This window comes from Dromaius novaehollandiae, chromosome 29, assembly GCF_036370855.1.
Source record: "Dromaius novaehollandiae isolate bDroNov1 chromosome 29, bDroNov1.hap1, whole genome shotgun sequence".
Taxonomy (NCBI): Eukaryota; Metazoa; Chordata; class Aves; order Casuariiformes; family Dromaiidae; genus Dromaius; species Dromaius novaehollandiae.
The window spans coordinates 555,200-573,689 of NC_088126.1; the positions used below are offsets into that span (position 1 = coordinate 555,200).

Genomic DNA, 18,490 nt, shown 5'->3' on the forward strand with positions numbered 1-18,490 from the left:
CATGTGGGGGGGATCCCATGGGTGCAGGGAGCAGGGCGCATGCCTGGGGGTGCAGGGTGCACGTGGGGGGGATCCCATGGGTGCAGGGTGCATGTGGGGGGGGATCCCATGGGTGCAGGGAGCAGGGCGCATGCCCGGGGGTGCAGGGTGCATGTGGGGGGGATCCCATGGGTGCAGGGAGCAGGGCGCATGCCCGGGGGTGCAGGGAGCATCCCCAGGGGGCCCGGGGGTGCAGGGTGCATGTGGGGGGGATCCCAGGGGTGCAGGGAGCAGGGCGCATGCCTGGGGGTGCAGGGTGCATGTGGGGGGGGATCCCATGGGTGCAGGGAGCAGGGCGCATGCCTGGGGGTGCAGGGTGCATGTGGGGGGGATCCCATGGGTGCAGGGTGCACGTGGGGGGGATCCCATGGGTGCAGGGTGCATGTGGGGGGGAATCCCATGGGTGCAGGGTGCACGTGGGGGGGATCCCATGGGTGCAGGGAGAACGTGGGGGGGATCCCATGGGTGCAGGGTGCATGTGGGGGGGATCCCATGGGTGCAGGGAGCACGTGGGGGGGATCCCATGGGTGCAGGGTGCATGTGGGGGGGATCCCATGGGTGCAGGGAGCAGGGAGAAGCAGGCAGCCGGGGCGCAGGCCCCGGGCGCGGCCGGAGGGAGCCCACTGAGCCCCCCCATAGCCAGCTCCGCTCACTGGAGCCGCCAGCACCGTCCCCGCGGTGCACACGGACACGACGGTCCACGGACACGGCACAGGCGACGCCTCCTGCCTCCTCGGGGCTCCTTTATTGGCGTCACGGGAGCCCGGTGCCGGGGGGGGACACACTGCGCCGCTCGCCCCCCCTCCGCCCTCGTCCCCGGGGCTGCGGCGCAGGAGTCATTTCTCCCCGTAGGGCGCCCTGGCGGGGAGGGGGATGGCGATGCTCCTCTCGACGCCGGGGCCGTCGCGGGCCGGGGCCGCGCTCTCCTCCGGCGGGTGGTGGAAGGCCACGAAGAGCTGGTAAAGGGACGAGCCGGCCACGGCGCCCAGCAGCGGGGCCACCACCGGCACCCACCACCAGCCGTTGCCCCTGCTGGGGACAGAGCCCGGGCACGGTGGGGACGGGGCCGCGGCAGCGCTGCCCGCGCCCGCCCCCGTACCCACCTGAACACCTCGGAGCCCCAGCCCGCCACGTAGGTGAAGAGCCGGGGCCCCAAGTCCCGCGCGGGGTTGATGGGGCAGCCGCAGTTGGAGCCCATGGAGAGCTCGATGGAGAAGACCAGCAGGGCCACGGCCACCGGCTCCAGGCCCCTGGGGACGCTGTTGTTGCGGTGGTCCCCGATGGCCAGGACGCCGGCCACCAGCAGCCCGGTGCCCATCACCTGCGGGGCCGGGCGGCAGCTCAGCGCCCGCCGGGGGGGCGGGGGCCCCGCGCCGCAGCCCCCCGACCTCCCACCTGGTCGAGGAAGCCATTCTGGAGCGAGAGGTAGTCGGCGGGGTAGGTGGCGAAGATGGAGGCGGTCTCCCTGGGGCCGGAGACGGCCAGGGTGCCGTTGCTGTAGTACTGGATGGCGTCTGCGGAGGCACGGCATCCCCCGTCGCACCGGGGAGCGGGTGCACCCCGAAAGGTGCCGGGGGGCGCGGGGCCACGGGGGCGGCTGCCTACCGTAATAGAGGGCGTAGACGGCGCCCGCGGAGAGGAAAGCTCCCAGGGTCTGCACGGTGAGGAAGATGGGGAACTTCCACCACGGGAACTGTGCCAGCAGGCACAGGGCCAGGGAAAAAGCCGGGTTCAGGTGGGCCCCTGCAAGAGAGCCGCGACGAAGGGCTGGGGGGGACCGGGAGACCGGGGCGGGGGGACGGGCAGCCAGGCCAGCGCGTGCAGCCGGAGCCGGGCCGAAGGGTCCGTGGGGCGCGGAGCTGGCAAAGGCCGGGGTTGATGCCGCTCGGTGCCTGGGAACAGCCAGGGGACGGCGGGAGCGAGGGCAGAGCAGAGCCGTGGGGCAGCAGGAGGCCGGGGACGGCACCGGTCTCACCTGAGACACCGCCGGCCATGTGGATCGCCACCATGACGGCCAGGGCCCCGGACAGGTAGGAGGTGAGGAAGTTGCCCTTGGTGCCCGAGCTGGTGACCGTCTGCGCCGACCCGCTCAGGGTGATGAGCTGCACGAGAGGGGGACGGCTCTGGGCAGGCGCTTGCCCGCCCCGGCTCCCCACGGTGCCCTCCGCCCCCTCGCAATGCTGCTGCCCGGGAGGGGAACAAGCCACGGCAAAGGCTTGACCACTCTGGTGCCTCTTCCTGCGCAGTCTCTATGGTACTGCTTGGGTCCGGTTGAGCACAGGGCTCGCAGGCACCCTGGGCTCTCACTCTCGCTGAGGATGGGGAGCGCGTGGGGATGTGTTTACTGGGCAATGTGCAGAACAGCTGGTCTCACTCCTGGTTTTTGATGACTAGGTACAAATTTTATCAGTTATGAATATACTGCTTTTGGGGCGTGAAGCCAGGGGAAGATGTGCTGCTGGCAGGTGCCAGCATCCACCCACGTGGGATCCGGCCCTCAGTGCTTCAGACACGGCTCGCGAGCCCTGACCTTTGCCTGATTCGGGGAGGATCACGGCAGGGAGTGTCAAAGCGCACATCTTCCCGGCTCCGCTCCCTCAGTGCCGCGCAGCAGCACCCATTCCCTTATCACGCTGCAGGAAAAGGGTCCAAGGGGGAGCCCGGGGGACCACCCAGTCACACGGGGCGCCCAGTGCAGCCCGCGCCCAGCCGGGGCCTCCGCCGGCGCGGGGCGACCCCCTCCCGCCCCCCAGGGATGGACGAGGGATGGGGCAGCAGCTGGGGGCTGCTGGAGCCCGGCGGGGTCCCCGAGGCCTTGGATCCCTGCCCGCTGCCGCCCTTCGCCCCCGCGCGCCCTGCTCACGATGAGCACGAAGACGGCCAGCAGCTCGGCCAGGCACTCCCGCGCCAGCTGGTTGCGGATGCGGAGCAGGGCCTGGGCCCTCTTCAAGAAGGTAGCGGAGACCATGGGGCCGGCGGGGCGCGGAGGCGGCGGAGGCGCCTTCCCAGTGCGGTGGCGTTGGTATGAGCCCGGGCTGGGGGGGGTGAGAACGCGCAGACTTTGTCCAATCGGGCCACGTGCCGCCCCGGGGAGGTGCCGCGCGGGGCCGGGGACCAGAGTCCGACGAGCAGCCACGGCACGGCTGGGCCCCGGCTCCCACCCCGCGGCGGGGGGCTACGGTGGCAGGACCGGGGAAGGACCCCCAGCGGGACCGGAGCCGGCCACGGTCGAACACGAGCGGCCAGGGAAGGGCCAGGGCTCGCGCAGGTGAGCAGGCGCAGCCCCCGTCGCTCCGCGCAGGAGTTTCCCCTCCGGCAGCCCCGGCCTGCCGCATCCCTGCCCAAGCGCAGCGGCGACGCGGGAGCGCTAATGAAGCGGCCTTGGACGGGCTCCCGGGCCGGGCCGGCGAGAGCAGCCCAGGGGAGGCATCAGCACCGAGCCACGGGAGGTAACGAAACAGAAGAGGAAAGCGGTGCCGGCGCGAGGCCAGGGCCGACGAGCCCTGCAGCCGCCCGCGCCCCGAATCCACCTCGGGGAGAGAAGCGCGGCCCCCGGCAGCGCCCGAAGGAGCCTCGCAGGCAGCCGTTAGCATAAATAGACTTTATTGCTCTGCACACACACGCACGCGCACACGCACACACTCAGCCCCCGGGGGTGGCAGCGGCTCAGCGGCACCCCGGGAGGCAGCCCCGGTCCAGGCGCCGGGTCCCAGCGGCCTCGGACACACCTGCAAGAAAAAAGGGGCCGTGAGGAGGGGCCGCATCCCCCCGAGCTTTGGGGGACACAGCCCGGGTGGCCTGCAGCCGCCCCCCAGGCCCGTCCCCGCTGCCCCCGGGAAGCCCCAGGCTCCCCCCGACAGAGCAGCCCGCGGGGCAGAGAGGGGCCACCCGCCCCCCCCGTACGTACGGAGGCTCCCGGCGGCGCTCGGCAGCTACCAGCTGGAGAACCAGCGCCGGAAGAGGCGGCCCAGCGCGGATGAAGAGTCGCTCGGGCCGGGAGTGCGGAGCTCGTCGTGCTGCTGCCAGGCACCCGCGAACTGCGCCAGCTCCCCTGGGGGCGGCGAGGGCTCGCTCAGCGGCGCCCGGCCCGCGCCCCCCCCCCGCCACCTGCACCCCCGCCCGGCACTCACGGTCGTCCATGTTGACCACCTCCTCCCGGTAGTCCCTGCTCTGCCCGTCCTCCTTGGTGGTGGCGATGAAGGCCTGGTCGCCCCTGCGGCGCGTCACCGTCGTCTCCCGGCGGCCCTGGCTGTCCTGCACGGTCCGGCGCTCCTCCACCGCCTGCGCGCGGAGCACCGGCTGCGTCACCGCCGAGCCCGTGACCCGGGGTGCCGCGCGGGGAGGCCATGGGGGACGGCGGGCCACGGCACCCGCGGCCCCCCCTTCACCCACAGCAGCGCAGGGGACACTCACCCCGTCAGGGAGGGTCACTTTGGTGACGGAGACGCTCTGGAAATAGGAGCGGGGCTTTGGCTCGGTCGGTCGCAGGATGGTCCCCAGCCCCGCGGAGGAGACCTGGGAGTCCAAGTCTGCGGGGGAGACGTGAGCCCGTGAGAGCGGGGTGCGGGGGACGCCCCAGCCGGGACGCGCCGCGGCAGCGCGGGCGGCTGCACCGGGGAAGCTGCACCGGCAGCACCCGGGGCGAGCGCTGCCCCCGGCCGAGCGACCACCGACCTTGGTCCTCCTTGAGGCCGGGGGGAGCCGGCGGGGGGTCTTCCAGCTGCAAGGTGAAGCCAGATGCCGGTGAGGATGCGGCAGAGCACGGCCCGGGGGCAGCGGGGCACGCGCCAGCTCCGCCGCGCGATGGGAAGGGCCGCGACGGCCACGCGAGGCAGCGCAGCCCTCACCCACCGCTGCGAAGGGGCTCCAGGGCCGCCGGCGGGCGCCGGGGCCTTCCGGGGGCACCGGACCGTCCGGGTCCTTCAGCATGGAGTCCCGCAGCGGCCGCCCTGCGCCGTCCTCGTCCTCGCTGGGGCTGGGCAGGGGGGGCCCTGGGGGGGGGCGGGGGGGTCAGGGCCGGGCGCCCCACAGCGCTGCCGGCCCCAGGGGCTCCGTTGCCCCCCCCGCCCCCTCCCCGGAGCCCCGGCCGCGGCAGCCCCGTGCCCACCGAAGGGCTGGGGGGGCCCGGCCCAGGCGCCCCCGAAGGCGCCCAGGAGCTCGCCCACGTCGCGCAGCAGCTCCTCGAAGCCGCCGAAGCCGAAGTGCTCAGGGGGCCGCGGCGGGGCCCAGCCGTCGCCGTCCTCCTCCTCGTCCTCCTCGTCCCACGCCGCGTCGCCGCCGAAGAGCGGGTCCCGGGGCCTGCGGGACCGCAGCGCTGAGCCCGCCGGGGGGAGGCACCGGGGGGGGGGGGCGCCAGGACACGGGGCCGGGGGGGTGGTCAGGGCGCTGCGAGGGCCGGGCTCAGGGGCCCGGGGGCTGCCGGAGACGAGGGGACACCGAGAGGGCCCGGCCCAGGGCACCGGGGAGGCCTGGGGACACCGAGAGGGCCCGGCCCGGGGCACCGGGGAGGCCTGGGGACGCCGAGAGGGCCCGGCCCGGGGCACCGGGGAGGCCTGGGGACGCCGAGAGGGCCCGGCCCGGGGCACCGGGGAGGCCTGGGGACACCGAGAGGGCCCGGCCCGAGGCACCGGGCGGGTCCGGCCCGCGGGGAGCACCGGCCGGTACCTGCGCGCCCCCGGGAACCCGAAGAAGCCGCGGAACACGTCGTAAAAGCTCATCCTGCTCCTGCCGGAAAGCGCCGCCGCCGCCGTGACCCGCCACCGCCTCCCGGCTGCCGTAGGGCGGGCCGCGGCCGCCGCAAAGCGCCGCCGAGTGTCGCGAGGCGCCGGGGCCCGGGCGGTACCAGCGCGGCCCTCAGCGAGGGGCGGACGGACGGAGCCCCGCGGGCCGGGCTCGGGCCGGCCCAGGCCCTTCCTGCGGCTCCGAGCCGCCCGCGGGGCTCATGTCCGTCCCCGGGGCTCAGGCGCATCCCGGGGCTCATGTCCGTCCCCGGGGTTCAGGCCCGTCCCTGGTGTCCAGGCCCTTCCCGGGGCTCATGTCCGTCCCCGGGGCTCGCGCCGTTCCCGGGGCTCATGTCCGTCCCTGGGGCTCCGGGCCCACCCCAGCGCGACGCTCCGCGTGGGCACCGGGGCAGGGCAGTTTGCGGGGAGCCAGGGAGTCTCTGCCCAGCCCGGCTGCGAGCCCAGAGCCGAGGGCAGCCCCGGAGCCCCCCGTCCTGCCCCCGCCGCCCCCGGCAGCCAGCGGGCTCCGGCCCACATCGTCCTCCGGCCCCGTGCGCGTCCATCCAGCTCCCGCCGGGGCAGGGGCTGCCCGCAGCCCCGCGGGTCCGGGCGCGGTTGGGCGGCTGAGACGGGCTGTGGCTGCGGCTCCCTCCCGCCGCGCTGCTGCGAGCCGGGTCCCGGCGGGGTCCCCGGGGCTGGATTCAGGGCGCAGCGCAGCTCCAGGGCTCGGACCTGCTCCCGCACGGAGCAGCGCGGCGTCGCGGGGACGGGCCAGGGGGGAGGCTGCGCCGGAGCCGGGTCCCCCCGGGCCGGCAGCCTCGAGGGCGGCGGAGGCCTGTCCCCGGCAGCCGGCCGGGCCCCCCCTCGGGGCTGCGTCTTCTCGGCCTCTCCCGGGGGAGCCCGGGGCCGCGGGCCGGCCGGGGGGGCGGCCTCGAAGAGCCGGATGCGCTCGCGCAGGTCGACGCGGGGGGCGGCGCAGGGCGGCTGGGCCAGCCGCTCTCGCAGGGGTCGCACGGAGAAGGGCCGCAGGGGGACCCCCCCGGCCAGGGCCGCGCCGCCCCCGGGGCCGCCCGTGCTCTGCTCCGTCCTCGCGGGAGCCAGGCGCCCACGTGCCGAGCCCCCGGCCCGGCCCTCCGGGTCCCCGGGCTGGGTCCGTCCATCCCGGGATGCTCCGGCAGGGCTGAGCATCTCCCTCCTGCGGGGCCAGAGCACGGGGCGGGGGGGTCAGTGCTGCACCCGCTGCACCCCCGAGGCCGGGGACCCCCGCAGCCCCCCGCCCCTGCCCCCTTACCTGCCAGCGCAGCCCCGCTCAGGCCCCATGGCCGCCCTTCCGCAGCAGCTCCCGCGCTTTTTTGAGGGCAGCGAGCAGGAGCGAGTGCCGCGGGGCCGGAAGGCAGCTCTGCCCCACGGCTCCGCACGCCGCCAGCCCTGCACCCACACGGCTTCCTGCTGCGCCCCGGCTTCCCCTCGCCCGCCCCACAGCCAGGGACATGGCGGGGCCCAGCCCCACAAAGATCCCCCCCAGCGCATCCTTGCCTCCGAGCAAGGTGCCAAGAGCTTCCACCCCACGCCCGCGGGGGGGACGCAGCCCCGCGCGAGGAGCCGCTGCCAACGTGGGGACACAGGGGGACAACAGAAACAAGCAGCAATGCAGCCCCGTGGTGCGAGTGCTGCAGGGCCAGGCCAGGAGCCAGGGCTGCAGGGGAGAAGGAGCTGCTGAGGAGGGGGAGAAAAAAACAAAACCTGCAAGAAAAAAAAAAGCTGGAGGCTCCGCCGGCCTCCAGGGAACCGACCTCCCGCTGCCCAGGGCTCCCCGCACCCTGCGCCAAAAATACTGAACAAGGCTCAGAAGGTAGGTATTAAAAAATACACACATCACTTTGTGATCTTTATTCTCTTTAGTAAATAACCCACACGGGGGCTTCATTTGAAGTGACCAGTTTGAACTGAAAAATACAAGATCTGGACTGCATAGAAAAAAAGACCAAAAAATAAACCAAAAGCAGAAGATACTTACAGCGTGCAAGGGGGTGGGGGCAGGACCTGCACTCGGGGCCCGCAGGGAGGGGCGCAGATGGAGAACATAAAATAAGGGGGTGCCCTCCGTGGCTCCTCGGGGCTGGTGGCAGAGAGCAGCGGAGTGTGGGTGAGGAAATGAGAGAACTACAGGACGGCGTGGGGTTTTTGTTTTTATATACAAGACACATTTATCCATTAAATTTAGAACACGGTACAAAAAAACACTTCAACTAATTCATCTTACAATGCTGTTCATATCAATTACTGTTCTTATTCCTAATAATAAGGGGGTTTGCTGTAGGCGACTCGCAGCTTCCACTCCTTTGGATCCAAGAGGTTCTAGGGCAGCAGGAGGTGTGGGGAGGGGGCAGGGGAGAAGGGAGAAAGGAGTAAAAACCAAAAAAGGCCCCTACGGCAAACGGTGCAGAATCTGAATGCAGAGAGAGAAAAAAAAAAAGAAAAAAATACAAATTCTATATTACATACAACAGGAAAGGTGGCTGAAAACAGACAACGCAGAGGCACCTGCCGGCCCGCCCTGCCCTGCCCTGCCCCGGGGGCTGCGGGGCCTGGGCGCTGCCCCGCGGCAGGGCGCTCTCCTCCCCGGGGATCCTTCGGCGTCGGGTTCGGTGGGATTTCTCTTCCGGAAGCGAGTGGTGGGCGAGGGGCCGCTCGGGCCTCAGTTGGCGCCCCAGCTGTAGCTGTTGTAGGCAGACTTGTTGGCCTGGGATTTCTGGGGAATGGAGCTGCCTTGGCTGCGCTGCCCGGAGCCGCTCTGCGGGGAGGAGGCAAGAAGGGGAAGCAGACGGTTATCGCGAGGGAAGCGTGCGCCTCGGTCCCGGGGTCCCAGCCCCGGCCTGCGCCGCAGGGCGACACCGGCACAGTGCCTTGGGCGGCTCGAGCTCCAGCCGGAGGGGCCCGCAGACCCCCGGGCGCTCGGGGCTGCGGCTCCTCAGCGCTCTGCTGACCCGCCTCGGCCCAGCGCAAGCTCCCCGGGGCCCGCGGCTGCACGGCCCGGGCTGCCTCCTGCACCGAGCGCCCGGCGCGGCCGGCGGGTGACCCTCGCGCAACGCCGTCGGCCGCCCCAGCAGCCACGGAGCCTCCCCCGCCACATGAGCCGCTCTGCGCCTTCCTCCAGGCCAGCGCCGCATCCAGCGCCGCGGGCGGCAGGGCCCCGGCAGCTCTGCGGGGGCTGCGCTGCACCGCGCGGCGCGGCAGGGAGAGGGGGAGAGGGGGAAGGGGTTGAGCACGGGGGTGTGTGTCTGTGCGCGCAGGTGTGTGTGGTGCACATACTGACTGAGGGCCTCTCTCCTCGCCTGGCAGGACCACAGGGAGAGAAGGAAGGGGCTACGTGAGCCTGGGGGGCCTTAGGGGCGGGGAGAGACCCCAGGGCAAGTGCAATGCATTATCAGAGAGGTTCATTACCTGGTCTTCCTGCTGGCGTTGGCAGCACAGTATCATCTGCAAATATGGAAGCTGTTGCAGTACCAGGATATGTAAAATAAAGGGACAAACTATGACAATAGAAATCCACGGTTAGACCTGAAAGCTACGGCGGGGTTGTGGCTGGTGGCGAGCAACCCCTTTACTGCTGGCCTGCGAAGCCGCCATTCCGAGGAGCGGGGAGGTCAGGACGTACCAGGTATGTCTGCGTGGAGGGGCACTACCCGACCGTACCTGGTACGGCCCGGCAGCAACGGGGCCGTGCGGAGTACCCCCCGGCTGAGTGCACCCCGGCCCTTCCTCACCTCTCGCTCTTACAGGCCCTGTGTGTATGTGCAGGTGTGAGCATGTGCGTGTCACCGCGTGTCTGCACGTGTCCGCTGCGGGGCGTGAGGGAGGGAGGGAGAAGGGGGCCAGGGGAGCGAGAGCCCTAGGAAACACCCAGCGAGGGCCTGGGGAGGGAGGGGGTCGCTTACCTGCCCGTCCTGCTGCAGGTGGTGGTGGAGGATCTGCGAGTGGGGCTGCTGATGCGGGGTCAGGATGTGCATGAACGGGGTGGGAGGGTACGCCGCAGCCGTCGCAGGGTTGATGGGGCCGCCGCTGCCTAGCGCCGAAGGCAAGTTGAAGGAGGCTGCCGGGGTTCCAGTGTGAAATCCCTGCTTCTCGAAGGATTGCTGAGAAGGAGAGACCAAGGGCAGAGTAAGGGCTGAGCACCCGGGCTGTGCTCCTCTGCCTCTTTCAGGCAGGGCCTGCCCCTTCCCGGCACTACAAGTCATGGCACCAGCCACGGACAGGGCAGGGGAGCCTGCGTGGGGCAGGGAGGGGAAGCAATGGCTGCGCACGACCCTCCCCACCCTGCACGGGTTCAGAATTACTCCGAGTTGGGAAAGGCCATACATTTCACTCCATCTTCCCTTGGAGCAGCCAGACAGGGAGAATAAGCCTCACCACCCATGGAGACTGCATTAGAGCCGGGGTTCCGCTCCCCGGCAAAGCTACGCCTTCCCAGAGAGCACGCAGGAGACTAACCTGAGTTTTGGAGTAGACAGAGCCCGAGATGTCTGGCACTCCTGTATTACTGGATGTCACAGATACACCTGGGGAGGAGGATATATGGAAGGAACTATGAGGAAATAGGCAACAGCCACCAGTTCAGCAGGAGCTACTGCCAGTTTCACCAGCACCACAGGCAGCAAAGAGCTCTAGTGGCCTAGCAGAGAAGTAAGGTTTGGAGACAGTCATCTTCCAAGAGAGCAGAGTCTGGGAAAGGCCAAGTCACAATGTGCCTGTAAGTGTGGAGGTTCTCCCCATCTGGACAACAGCACTTTGCTGAATGCCCACAGAAACAAATGCATGTGCCTGTTGCCACCCACAGAAACACACGTTCTTGAAAAACAGAGAAAGCAGCAACTCTGAGAGCAGCCAAGACGATGTACCAGGTAGACAATAACACGAACTCCCAGCTTGATGTGGTGGCAAGAAGGGCTAAAGAGCTCCTTGGCCGCAAGTCAGGGAATTCCACGTAAAGGTGACTCAACTCTGCAGGCTGGCATGGCTGGTGCAACAGCCAGCAATGCTGGCACACAGCCCACGTTCCTGAGGCCCACAGTTTCTAGAGGGTGGCGGTACAGAGGAAAGCCTCAGCAATCATTTGAGGGCTGGAAAGTGCTGCGATGAGAGAGATTTGAAAGACTCAGTGTTTGGTTTCCCGGGAAGATGATTAAGGTAACTTATTACAGAGTGAAGTATCTTTGTGAAGAGAAAAACATCCCAAAAGGCTCCAGTGCAGTGAAAAAAGGCATGATAGGAACCTAAAGGCTGGAAGCGGGACCTAAAGGTAGGCCCTTTATAAAATCAGCAGAAAAATTAACCAATGAATCCCAGCACCAAGAGAAGCGTCAGGTTCACAACTTTCTTTTCAACACGCAATCTGCCAAACAAGCCAGACAGTAGTCAAATAAGTTCCCAGACTCAAATATGGAATGTTTTGTTTTTTGTTTTTTTATCTATTGATTACATACAGGCAGTAAGAGATGCAATTATGTGGCAATTTCTTGTTCTAAACTCTGATGTGACACAGATGTCCAAGGCCTCAGCCATCCAACTGTGGCTCTCAGAGGAGGGTGCGAAACGCTCTGTACTCCTCAAATCTACATCAGACCTGCTAACACAGGACAAGCCTGGGCCTTTTCAAGGAGAATCAAGTGACATGCGAGTTGCATCAAGGCCATTTTCCCTTGCAATCCATTCTGGATGCTGCTGGAGACACTAAGAGAACAATCCCCTCATCCTGTCAGCGAGGCTGAACGAGCCCTGCCACTGCCAGTAGCAACTCTGCCGATGAGAAACACGCTCCGCTAGGCCTCTTACCGGTGCTGTATCCGTGAGAGCCATAGCCGCTGGGCTGCTGGAAAGGGGTTGCTGATGCGTTGACGCTGACATTCACACCATGCTGCTTGGAAGAGGTAGGAGCAACCTAACGGATGGAGAGGAGCAGAGTGAGCAGAGCTCTTGCTGCACTGCTCTCTTGGCCCAGATCCCCAGCCCGGCCTCCGGGACACTCACAGGGAACACGGCGGGCCCATACTGGAAGGTGCTAGGGAGCCCTGGTACCCCTGTGTAGTACGGCAGACTGGTGTAACTGTAGCCAGGAGGCAGCGCTGGGTTCAGGAACGTCTGCTGCGTTGTGTGGTGAGTCTGTGTCTGGCTCTGCTGAGGCTGGGCCAACGTTGTTGCAGGAGCAGGCGAAGAGGCATCACCTCGACCAAACTTTGTTAAGTCACCTGCAATAAATGAGAAGGCAGACTGAAGAACGTACACATCAACTACTTGCCCTTGTTCTGTCTCAATCTAGAAGTGACACAGCTTTCGATCCACCCCTCCCCCAGCTACTAAGGACTGCCGTACTTGCAATCTTTGTCCTCGGATCCCTGCACGCAAGTGCCAGGTAGATTACATAAAGCTAAGCTGTTAGCTGCTTCCCCATTCTGTATATCCCTTGCACCACTGACGGACAGAGAGCAGACGACTCTGGAGAAGAAAGGAAAGTCACAGCAGCTAAGCCGCGGTGCTGTGCGGCCTGATGTCACCCCACGAGATAAACCCTGCCACTGGCGGCCTGCACAAGAACAGGGCCCAGATGTTAGAGCTCTCCCTAAGCCATCTCAGTGCATCAACAACCACCCTAAAAACAACGCGCTCCAGAACCAGACCAGAGGCAGCAGCCTGGGGGCCCTGTCCTACCAGCAAACAGCTCCTCATTGAAGATAAGAGTCAAATATCTTCCAGCTAAAGATACATGAATGGCCTCTTTCTTACAGGGCTGCTCACACCTCCCTCTTCCTCGCATCGTGGCACCGAATCAAATGCGCTGCGGAGGCCCAGCAGCCCTCAGAGAATACTCAAACATCACTTCCTCTCTTCCCAGCTAGCAGTCTGGGCACTGCACGAGGGCTTGGGGAAGCCTCCACTTGCCCTTCTTTATGAGCACCTGCTTGGCTCTCTCATTCAAACTCTCTCCCTATTCAGGGCTCGCACAGTAAGGCAGTGAATTTCTCAATGCTGCTCCAGCTCACAGGCAAGTCCAGAACAGCTACAAACATTAATTATCACCAAAGTTAATTTGGCACATTATGTATGCAACAGTCCACCATCCTGAGCTTGCCGTTTCAACCTCAACATGCTGGGCAAAAGCGCTTTCACGCTATCAAGTTCTTGCTGAAACAGGGAAGAAGCAATGTTGGAAACGGAGCAAACCACAAACTGCAACAATCCCTGAAGCGCAGGAAAGCTCAGGGCAACTGCTACTCACAGGTTTCAGTGCTTCACTGTGAATCAGCAGCTAGAAGGCACCAACCAAGGTCAATGAAAAACCAGTCACCCACTGGGCATTTGTTTTAAATTTGACAAAGATTCTAAACATCCTGCTTGCTTTAACTAAGACTGCTGCACAGTTTTAAAAACTTCATTTATCCAGTTAGTCAGCACAGATTTTACCTTGCTTCACATTTTTACTCAAAGCGCCTGGCAGAGCAGTGCGCTCTGCTTAACTCCTGTCTCACCAGGACCTGAAAAGCAGTTCCAGTCTTCTGCCTCATGCATTCTTCCAGGCCTTCCTCAGTCCCTTTCCGGCTGCTGCAGTAACTCCTACTTGTCCATATCTTTCTGCTAACATGCCTAGACATGACCAGATGGATCCAAGAGAAGTCAAGAACTTGCTTCTGAGAAAAGTGCTACAGACTAAAGCAAGTACAGAAAGCCAGTGCAGACGTAATTCCAGCAGACAACTGCAAAGGAAACTAATAAGCAGCCACATGTTCAGGAAGAACACTTGATTTGATATATAATCAGATCGATCCTTTTCCCCTACCAGAGTATGGATTGCTGCTCAGGCTGCCATCTCTTCCAGTCAGCGGGGTGGTGGGTGTAGGGAATGGGATGCTGTAGTAATCCTGAAGGATAAAAACATAAGAAGAAATTCCATAAGCTCTATCCACACGTCAAGATGCATCTTTTGGAAAAGAAGGTTTTCTGGGATGCGACCACTAGATATGTTGGAGTATTGCAGTCTAATCAGTCACATCAAGGCTGATGACAGCTTGCAGCAGCTCCGGCTTTTTGTTGCATGCACCATCCCCCTCGTCTGGCTATCAGAAGAACCAGATAAGGTCTACTGGTATGCAGTCCTTAACTGCCTGGACTTTCCCCAGCACATCACAACACAGGGCACATGCGTCATACTCCTAAATAAAAAACAATTCTCAGAAGAGTGTTTAGTCACTGCCTCTTTCAAGCATCAGAGGCAAGTATCTGCAAGAACTCCTCGCAGCACTGTCAGACAACACAACTTTGCCTACATTAGCTCATACGTTCCCTAGCTCCACCATCAATACTGCTGCCTGAACAACTAGTGCTATTAATTCCCAAGTGCAAAGGGGCAACTGATTAACTCATCACTATTGCCAAAGAGGTGCATCCTTTTAGCATCCCATTTTGCCAGCTCTTCAGGACTACTTCACAGCCTGACACGTCTAAACACCCAAAGCATGCAGCACAGACACTGCTTCCACTAGTCCTAGCAGCTAGTATCTGTGTTCATCTTCAGTACTCACCAATGGGAATCTCGTCTGGAGCATTTGCAAGTCATCGTATCCATACACCTGTGGCTAGAAAAGGAGCGGGAGGTGCGGTTAGGAACACAGACTGTGAATGTTCCAATCGCGTCGTTAGATAAAGCCAGAAGCAAGCGATCAGAGGCTACGCAATTATTCAAGTGCGGGCAGCCAGCATTCACAACTGCAAGACTGACAGTGTGAAGGGTTTTTTCCTGAGCCATCCAGATGAGTGGTGAGCACCAATGCTTAGCACCACGGCTTCATACTGCTTAAAGCAATGACACTTGATAATCTTCCCTCCAGAAATTATTGCAACATTGAAAGCTCTGTCTTTATCTTCAGGAAAAAACTGCAATGCAGCTCAAGACTTCGAGGCAGTCACCTCCCTTGTTCTGACTGTTTGGCCATTATCATACTATGCTGCTGATGCAGCTCCATGCTTTCATGAGCCATACTCTGACCAAGGGCTTTTGCTCCCCAGAAGGTTGGGAAGGTCACATAAAACAGTCAGATAATACCTGCTCTGTGGTGAGCAGCATTACAGACATTTATCCCCATGGGCGAGTGGATTTCTCCTGCTCCTGTTCTATGGCAGACAGGACACCCGCACTCTTCCCACCCAGGGCAGCCCCACTGGGCTATTGTTAAAACATTTATATTACAAGGTCAACCATGCTAAATCTGCTCGACTGCATCTGGTGCCAACTTTGGTTTCTCTGGCATGCTCCACCCCTCCCTCCCAGCTAGAGACAGAGCTAGGAGGATCTAGCGGCATGCCATACCGCTGCAAAGAGCCAGCGGTCGCCCCACTCACCGGATAGGCATGTAGTAACCCTGGAGCCATGATGTATGGATTAGGCAACAACGGTGGGACTCCAGGAGGGAGATTGGGAGGGGCTTTTCCTGAAGGAAAGGAAAAGTTGCACAGTGAAACAAACAGCAGAAGCTGTTTCTTTGAGCCCCCACACCCTCCTCCCGTTTAGCAGTAGCCAGGAAAGTACCTGATGTTGTTGCAACTGAGCTGCGAGTTGAGGCCGTCACCGTGGAGTTACTGCTGAGGCTGAGGCCCAGGCTGCTGACGCTGCTGAGACTGGATGAAACGCTCACCACTGGCGGAGCGGCTGATACCGTGCTGGAGGAGGTGGAGAAAGTGCTAGCAGAAGAATGCAGGCTTGCTTCACTCTCCACACTTGTGTGCTAGGGAAGGAGGAGAAGAGAGTTAGATCAGGCAGATGTAACTGACTGGGCTTGAGCAGCACAAGCTCTGCAAGAACACGGCTCTGTCTGCACCTGGACATTCCTGAGAGCCTGCTATGAACTCAGCTGCTGCAGGCTACAAAGAAGCCTGCTTTGCATCTGGCTTAAGTCCAAACTCCTGATAGCAGCCAACCCCTAACGCTTCCAAGCCACTCATGCTGCTTTGTCCCAACATGTCTGTCTGCTGGGAGAAGCAGGACTGAACAGGCATTTGCAGCGGGGAGAGTCATCCTGCTGCCGAGGCCAATAGCACTGGACTCCATACTCCAGTCTGACTTGATACCTGGTTGCAACTCTGCCTCTTCTGTGGCACTTTTCTCTCAACAGCTACAAACTAGAAAGAAGCTACTATTAGGTCTGAAACAGGCTGCATGTCAGAAAGCCTCAAGGTGGAGGTGCGTACACCGTATTTTGAAGAGTCCTCTGTGACACCACTAGGACAGGCGACACTCTTCAGCATGACAGAACGCACTCACTAACCAGCAACCAGGCAATTCCTGTCACTACTGCATGTTGCAGACCCTTGCCAGCTGCACGTCCAAGGCAAGGAACATCAGACCTCTCCGAGCTGAGCAAAAGCATGGGGGTACACAGTGCTAGAGCACGCCCAGACCCACCAGAAGAGTTGAAGTTGACGTTCGCCCAGAGGATGTAGATGAGGACAGACTGTTCTGTTGAGTGGGTAACGTACTGTGGAAGAAGGAAAAAACACCATCAATTCAAGGTGCAAAATTTTGCATGGATAGCACCAGGCCTGCTGCCACCTGGGAAGGGAGACTGCAGAGGCAAACAGGCAGAGCCCGGCATCTGCTTCTGTAGAAACGCATCTGCCAAGCTCACCTGCTGAGTTGGGCGGTGGTTGTACTGGGGAGTTCCTCACTGTGGCTCAGGCTGCTCAGAGCTGATGAGTGTTGGCTGGCTGTTGTCAGCAAGGATGATGCAGATACCCCATCATTTAGAGGTGTGATACTGGGAGCAGAGGGGGAATCAGATTTCACTGCGGGACCTGTAGCACCTGTAAACAAAGTCTTTGTATTAGGGGCAAGTACTGGCAGCTCTTGAAGGACAGTTCAGGGGCACAGAGCAGCAAAGGCCCAGCTGGAGTTGCTGGGAGACCTGGAGCTTCCCTCACTGCTGCCAACCAGTTCCACAGCTGTGACTGTGCCACTACACTCTACACCTCAGTTTACACCCACCAATACCACAGGGCCATTGACTTTGCAAAAAGCTTCAAGATCTGTGAATGAGACGCCTTTCAGATTTAAAAAAAAAAAAAAAAAAAAGAGAGAGAGAGAGAGAGAGAGTAAATTGTCATCAGGGAGATGATATTAAAACAACTCATCATGGATCTCACGGATCTATCAGCAGAAAGCTGAACATTTCAAGGTAAGTAAATAATGTTAGTGGCAGCAATCAGACCAGCAGGGAAAGGACTTGCTATTAGCACAGATGAAGCTTTTCACCCAAAGTAAAGAGTACAAGGAGTACAAGAGACTCAGGATACCGACCGCCCTCACAGAGGCTCACCTTCAACGGCCTGCGTGTTTTGTAATGGCGTGGGCTGTACAGAACTGAAACCATTCTAAGGAAGGAAAAAAAAGAAAAGATTGGACATTGCAGCTGCTCATTTTCAGAGGCACACTTGTCAGATCCGTTCCACACCCCCTCCCAAATCATGAAAAAGGCATGCTATCAACAAGTATCACATGGCATCAGGACTGGTCCCAAGCTCAACTAGTCCAGTGCCACAGCTGGCCCCCTAGCACGCACTGGAAAAAGGTGCAAGAGGTCTCACTGCTGCTGGTAGTCAGACTGGCTCAAAATCCTGCACCCAAGTTTATTAGTCAAAACTGATGTTACTGTAACTATTCCCAGCACTGAACACTTGTCAAGTACGCAAGGCTCAAATCCCTAAGACGAAACTAAATCCTTGGCCTGAATGTCACTCTGCAGCAGGTTAATTACACATTACATGAAACATCGCCTGCAGTCAACTTAACCACTGTTTACATTTAACTCAACGCCACACGGTCTGGCCGGGGGATCACAGCTGGCCCAGGCCCTGGCAAGTAAATATCAAATAGCTCTGCTATCAGCTGAAGGAAAGCTGTCACAAGAGCCCACAAGCCACTTGGTGAGGCTGGAGGATCACAGAAACACTAGCTAAAACACCCCTATTTTCCTCACTCCTTCCAAGGCACTGTTTCACACACTACACTTAGTCAGCACAAAGGATGAGGAAAGCCATTTTCCTACCTTGGCCTGGGTGAGATCTTTCTGGGGTGAGGAAGAGATGGAATTTGGATATCGCCTTGTCTGTGTGGATCTCTGTTCATACAGTGGTCCCTGAGCGCTGTTCTGGGAGGTAAATGTTGCTGTCTGTATTGTGCCGCTCTGGTAACCAGACTCCTGGCTTTGATTGGACGAAATTGTGGACGAAGATTCGCTGCAAAGGAAAAAAAGGAGTTTTCACTCTTCCCAAAGCAGCCCTGCTGCAAGCTGGAGACCTTACAGTCTGGGTCAACATTTCAAACATTCAAAATAAAGAGCCCCAAGCATCAACAGAGGCACCAAAGCAGCCAACTAAACCAAGCACAAAACACACCCAGAAAAGAGCTAGCCCAACTACAGGAGAACACTAGCATCTGCCTGCAGCCTTGCACCACAAAGTGCTATGTTCTAGGTGAAGTTACACAAGCTGTCGCCACTTGGTTCCCAGCACTCAAAGGACTAGCCAGATATTGAGGGCAGTCCAACAGAAGACAGGAAAACTTTGCTTTGGCAAGACACCCTCACCTTAGATACATCTACTTCACTGTGTTCTGGTTTGCTAGGCAAAGAGTAGGACAAAACACCCAGAACCTGTTCATCATGAAGCAGTTGTGCTGGGGATTCAGT

At 61.6% G+C, this 18,490-nt stretch overlaps 3 protein-coding genes and 1 non-coding gene across 17 annotated transcripts in view; all 4 read right to left on the reverse strand.

The window, feature by feature from the left end:
• Nucleotides 1-762: 762 nt before the first annotated feature.
• On the reverse strand, nt 763-3,073 carry AQP10 (aquaporin 10). Its single transcript, XM_026118718.2, has 6 exons — nt 2,903-3,073; nt 2,015-2,141; nt 1,645-1,782; nt 1,435-1,553; nt 1,143-1,360; nt 763-1,071 (listed from the first exon to the last, which is right to left on the reverse strand). The coding sequence occupies exons 1-6, from the start codon at nt 3,005-3,007 to the stop codon at nt 876-878; spliced, it is 903 nt and encodes a 300-aa protein (XP_025974503.2). The 5' UTR covers nt 3,008-3,073; the 3' UTR covers nt 763-875.
• A 552-nt stretch (nt 3,074-3,625) lies between these two features.
• HAX1 (HCLS1 associated protein X-1) lies at nt 3,626-6,061 on the reverse strand. Its single transcript, XM_064498956.1, has 8 exons — nt 5,704-6,061; nt 5,147-5,337; nt 4,891-5,030; nt 4,714-4,759; nt 4,453-4,568; nt 4,170-4,320; nt 3,947-4,090; nt 3,626-3,767 (listed from the first exon to the last, which is right to left on the reverse strand). The coding sequence occupies exons 1-7, from the start codon at nt 5,754-5,756 to the stop codon at nt 3,972-3,974; spliced, it is 816 nt and encodes a 271-aa protein (XP_064355026.1). The 5' UTR covers nt 5,757-6,061; the 3' UTR covers nt 3,626-3,767; nt 3,947-3,971.
• A 1,573-nt stretch (nt 6,062-7,634) lies between these two features.
• UBAP2L (ubiquitin associated protein 2 like) overlaps nt 7,635-18,490 on the reverse strand; it is a 32,668-nt gene continuing 21,812 nt past the window's right edge. For 7 of the 14 annotated variants that reach the window (XM_064498942.1, XM_064498952.1, XM_064498948.1 and 4 more), the window contains 14 exons: nt 17,849-18,038; nt 17,120-17,174; nt 16,433-16,607; nt 16,210-16,282; nt 15,337-15,532; nt 15,150-15,238; nt 14,333-14,386; nt 13,591-13,672; nt 11,787-12,004; nt 11,592-11,697; nt 10,251-10,318; nt 9,698-9,895; nt 9,204-9,254; nt 7,635-8,553 (listed from right to left, as the gene is read on the reverse strand). In XM_064498942.1, coding sequence (XP_064355012.1) covers nt 8,458-8,553; nt 9,204-9,254; nt 9,698-9,895; nt 10,251-10,318; nt 11,592-11,697; nt 11,787-12,004; nt 13,591-13,672; nt 14,333-14,386; nt 15,150-15,238; nt 15,337-15,532; nt 16,210-16,282; nt 16,433-16,607; nt 17,120-17,174; nt 17,849-18,038 — 1,651 coding nt within the window. In that variant the 3' untranslated portion in view covers nt 7,635-8,457. The remainder of the gene's footprint in view (nt 8,554-9,203; nt 9,255-9,697; nt 9,896-10,250; nt 10,319-11,591; nt 11,698-11,786; nt 12,005-13,590; nt 13,673-14,332; nt 14,387-15,149; nt 15,239-15,336; nt 15,533-16,209; nt 16,283-16,432; nt 16,608-17,119; nt 17,175-17,848; nt 18,039-18,490) is intronic. The other 7 variants (XM_064498949.1, XM_064498954.1, XM_064498951.1 and 4 more) reach the window with 4 other exon arrangements.
• On the reverse strand, nt 13,770-13,904 carry LOC112994391 (small nucleolar RNA SNORA58). Its single transcript, XR_003261936.1, has one exon. It is a non-coding gene; the product is annotated as a small nucleolar RNA SNORA58 (small nucleolar RNA).

Excerpts from the sequence above, each read along its gene's own strand:
- HAX1 (XM_064498956.1), bottom strand. The coding sequence starts at position 5,756 with ATGAGCTTTTACGACGTGTTCCGCGGCTTCTTCGGGTTCCCGGGGGCG. Across the intron at positions 5,031-5,146 it reads CGGGCCCCCCCAGCCCTTCG|GGCCCCCCCTGCCCAGCCCC; the intron begins GTGGGCACGGGG and ends GCCCCCCCCCAG. Across the intron at positions 4,321-4,452 it reads AAGTGACCCTCCCTGACGGG|GCGGTGGAGGAGCGCCGGAC; the intron begins GTGAGTGTCCCC and ends CTCCGCGCGCAG.
- AQP10 (XM_026118718.2), bottom strand. The coding sequence starts at position 3,007 with ATGGTCTCCGCTACCTTCTTGAAGAGGGCCCAGGCCCTGCTCCGCATC. Across the intron at positions 2,142-2,902 it reads TGGCCGTCTTCGTGCTCATC|CTCATCACCCTGAGCGGGTC; the intron begins GTGAGCAGGGCG and ends CCTCTCGTGCAG. Across the intron at positions 1,554-1,644 it reads CGTCTACGCCCTCTATTACG|ACGCCATCCAGTACTACAGC; the intron begins GTAGGCAGCCGC and ends GTGCCTCCGCAG.